This window comes from Triticum aestivum, chromosome 4A, assembly GCF_018294505.1.
Source record: "Triticum aestivum cultivar Chinese Spring chromosome 4A, IWGSC CS RefSeq v2.1, whole genome shotgun sequence".
Taxonomy (NCBI): Eukaryota; Viridiplantae; Streptophyta; class Magnoliopsida; order Poales; family Poaceae; genus Triticum; species Triticum aestivum.
Genome location: NC_057803.1, coordinates 580,377,565 through 580,381,236, shown reverse-complemented (window position 1 = coordinate 580,381,236; position 3,672 = coordinate 580,377,565). Strand labels below are relative to the sequence as shown.

Here is a 3,672-nt window from a genome sequence, read left to right as displayed (position 1 = left end):
TTCATCTGAATGAAACAGTCAATACCAATGTAATACCATTACCGCACCTATTCCATCCAATCCCAGTGACACCAAAATTGCACAATAGATCTGCTGAGTCTAAAGCAGGATAACATACATTCCTAGTCCATACATAGGGTTGGTATTTCCTATACCGTGGCACCTCGTGACAATCTAAATCATTGTTTGAATCACAATTTTTGCAATAGCATGGAAATGAGTCAACAAAAAGCAACCAGAATAAATTTGGTCCGTGGGGAAACAGCATATTCATCTTTCGCAGTTTGTAGGTTCAAAATAACGAGACCAAGGGTACAAGCAACCCCCAGCACATAATTAAGAAGCAAACAAGGTACAATAGTTTATTTGCCCCGCAAAATAGATCAATGAGATTTAATCTGACCCACAGTGGTCGAACCCTATGCTATTTGCGCAGTTAGAACAACATGTAATAGTGGAAGGCTGAAGCTACATGAACTACTGATTACTCATTAGCATAAACTGAAAAGGATAGTGGCAGAAGCATGCTATATAAACAACAATGCTGGAATCATAAGGCATTATTAAGACGATCGAGTGATTAAATTATTAAACGAAACAACAATATCCATAGCAATGTCACATAGGCATAATTTGTAACTAGAGCGGCTAAAGCAAGGCTCAAGCTGAGCAATGCGCTACAAAAACATAGCATGCATAATAACCTGATTTCTTCTATACATGGCGGCAAAGGGTGGAAGCACGTCATCGGATACATCTCATTCAGTGCCCAGCGGCGGTAGCATCCTCAATGATCAACCTGAGCCTTCGGCTCAACACATCAAGCTCATCAATCCTCTGCGCCCTCCATCGCCTGGCGAGTTCGCTTTCCTGGGCATTGCCACCGTTGACTATTCCATCGGCCTTTGCCTCTCTCAAACACTCCTCAAATACATCCAGCACGGCGCTTGCCATGCGATGCTCGCTGCTACGCGGCAGCAATACATTGCAGTTACCGTTCTGACCGGTACCTCCATTGTTCATAGCATTTTGGGGATTACCTCCATTGTTGACAGCATTTTGGGGAGCTGCGTCGTTGCCAACAACTCCATTGTCACCGACATCGGTGAGAACAGCCATTGTCTCAGCCTGGTCCAGCGCAATCCCGTCCAAGGTAATCCCATCAAGGTTGCCGTCGGCAACAAAGGCGGCACCCTCGTCAAAATAGAGGTGGTGGCCGCTCTCCTGCTCAAGATACATCACATCCTCGGCGCCGTTGTCATCGGGGAAGGCAGCGCCGGGGGTGGAGGAACTGATCCCATTGTAGCCATGGGAGTTGCTGTCCCCCGAGGGGGCCGGGACGTCGAGCGGCACGACGGCAGGGTTGGAGCGGCGGCGCTTGTTCCCCGAGGAGCCTGCGGGCGCGGCGGCGGCGGCGAAGGGCGAGGTGGCGGCGTTGGCGGGGTCCCAGAGGCGGGAGCAGAGGTGGAGGACGTCGCGGTCGTGCGGGGCGAGGCGGGCGGGGTCGAGGCCCCTGGCGACGCGGGAGGAGACGTTGCGGTGCTTGTTCTTGAGGCGGCGGAGCTTCTCGGAGAGCTGGGAGCGGGTGTAGGGCTGCGGCATGGACTCGGAGAAGCGGTCGTAGAAGACGTTGAGGTCGCGCGGGAAGACGAGGCCCTGCAGGAAGCGCAGCTCGTCGGACTCGGACCAGATGCGCTGGAACTTGAAGGGCGGGTTCTGGCCGGAGGAGGCGGCGCCGGCGGAGGAGGAGGGCGAGGAGGAGGCGCGCGGCGGGGAGCGGCGCTTGATGGGGAGCTTGCGCGCGGCGGAGGCGGGGGGCGGGGACGGGGTCGGGTGCGGTGCGGTCGGGGTCGGGGTGGGGATCTGGTTGGGGTTGGACGGGAGTAGCGGTGGGGGTGGGAGTGGGAGGGTTTGGTCCGAGGCCATGGATCGAGCCGAGCGAGCCCCGCCCCCGACCTCTCCCTCTCTCTCTCTGGGAGGCGAGACGTGGTGGGGGGTCGATCTGTGGTGGGTGGATTGGGTCCGGACGGGGGGTTGGGTGGGTGGATTGATTGGGTTGGGGGTGCCGCTCCGAGGATGGAGACGGCTAGACCTAGACGAGTAGTAGTACTAGACGGGACGGGACGGGGTGGGTGCGCGTCTGTGTGGTGACCGGTAGGGGGTGGGTGGCCACGGGTATGTGCACCGACGCGTGGGCCACTGGGTTGCTCGTGAGTGACTAGGGAGAATCAGGGCCGGGCCGGGCTGGGCTCCGCAGAGCCGACCCCAAGATGAAAAGCCCGGGTGTAGTCAGGCCCGGCCCGACAACATAGATTAAAACAAAAAAATGGTGTTGCTAAAAAAAATGTTTTCCGTGATAAAATGATGAGGCACTCTACCTTTTTTATCTCTACTTTTAAGGAAGGGTTGGTAGTCTCGCCTCATTCCCATCAACCGTCGGCAAACCCTATATTACGCCCATGTGCATCATACAGGAACATTTAGTTGAAGCGCGGCCAAGTTGGGCCGGCCCATTTAACGTGTGCATTAACTCAATCAAATCGCACCTTCCCAAAACTATGTCATGCATTATAAATCATTCAAATCAAATCGTAACAAAATCTCAACTAAATCAATACTTTCCTACTACCCAAAATCAAATCAATTCTTACCAAAAACATCAACTATAATCAAACTTGGCTGGCCTAACGCATCCACACGTTTTTTTGTACGTTTTGTTTTTTGGTTTCCTTTTTTCTATTTCATTTTTTATGACCAATCTATTATTTTGTGCTCAGCATACTGTCAGAATTGATAATGTACCAAAACAAAATCCAATCAAATTGGCACTTTCCAAAACAACGTCGTACATTAACTCAATCAAATCAAAACAAAATCTCAACTAAAACCAAATATTCCTTCCCTTCCACTACTCATTCCCAAAACAAAGCAAATCTTACCAAAACATTAACAATAATCAAATTAAGTCGGCCCATTTGATGCGTGCGTGCGTTTTCCCCCTTTTTTCTATGTTTCATTTTCTGGCTTCGTTTTTACCTATTGATTTTTTTCTATGACTAACCTATTATCTTGTGTTCGACATACTATCAGAATTGACACAAACCTATACACCATGGTGAGTTTGGTAGCATCGCCTTTATTCCGGTTAAACCTTCCCCACCGACTTTTTTTCATCCCACCAATTAATTTAAACCGTTTTAAGCCACTGATCTAATTAATCCGGTTTTTATCTGCCCAATCTGCACAAACCATGCAGATCGATTTTTAGTATATTTAGTAATGTTGTTATGTAAAGGAATCAATCATGGTGATCTCTAATCAATCTTTACAAACCAAATCTATGGAAAGGAATCAATGCTTGATAACACAAGGCAACATTTATAAAAGGAATCAACCATATGTCTATAATCACTCTCTTTTTTATTATTATAGAACAATTTATTATTAAATGACAATCCGTAGTAGCCCTCGTTGGTACCCACGACACCCACCGATCGAAGGGATACCCTAAAATTTTTTTTATTGTTCCCCTCCCACTGGTTTAGTGAATCTTTTCCCTGATTCAGCCTGCACTGCACGAGCCTTTCCTCTCTCTCTCTCTCTCTCTCTCTCTCTCTCTCTCTCTCTCTCCTTAGTGGTCGATTCCCCTTCGTGTAAGGATCTTCCTACAGA

At 49.3% G+C, this 3,672-nt stretch overlaps 1 protein-coding gene across 1 annotated transcript; it reads right to left on the bottom strand.

Annotated features, from left to right (window-relative positions):
* Positions 1-563: 563 nt before the first annotated feature.
* LOC123087127 (probable transcription factor At5g28040) lies at positions 564-2,024 on the bottom strand. The gene has a single exon (XM_044509035.1). The coding sequence runs from the start codon at positions 1,924-1,926 to the stop codon at positions 763-765; it is 1,164 nt and encodes a 387-aa protein (XP_044364970.1). The 5' UTR covers positions 1,927-2,024; the 3' UTR covers positions 564-762.
* Positions 2,025-3,672: the final 1,648 nt, after the last annotated feature.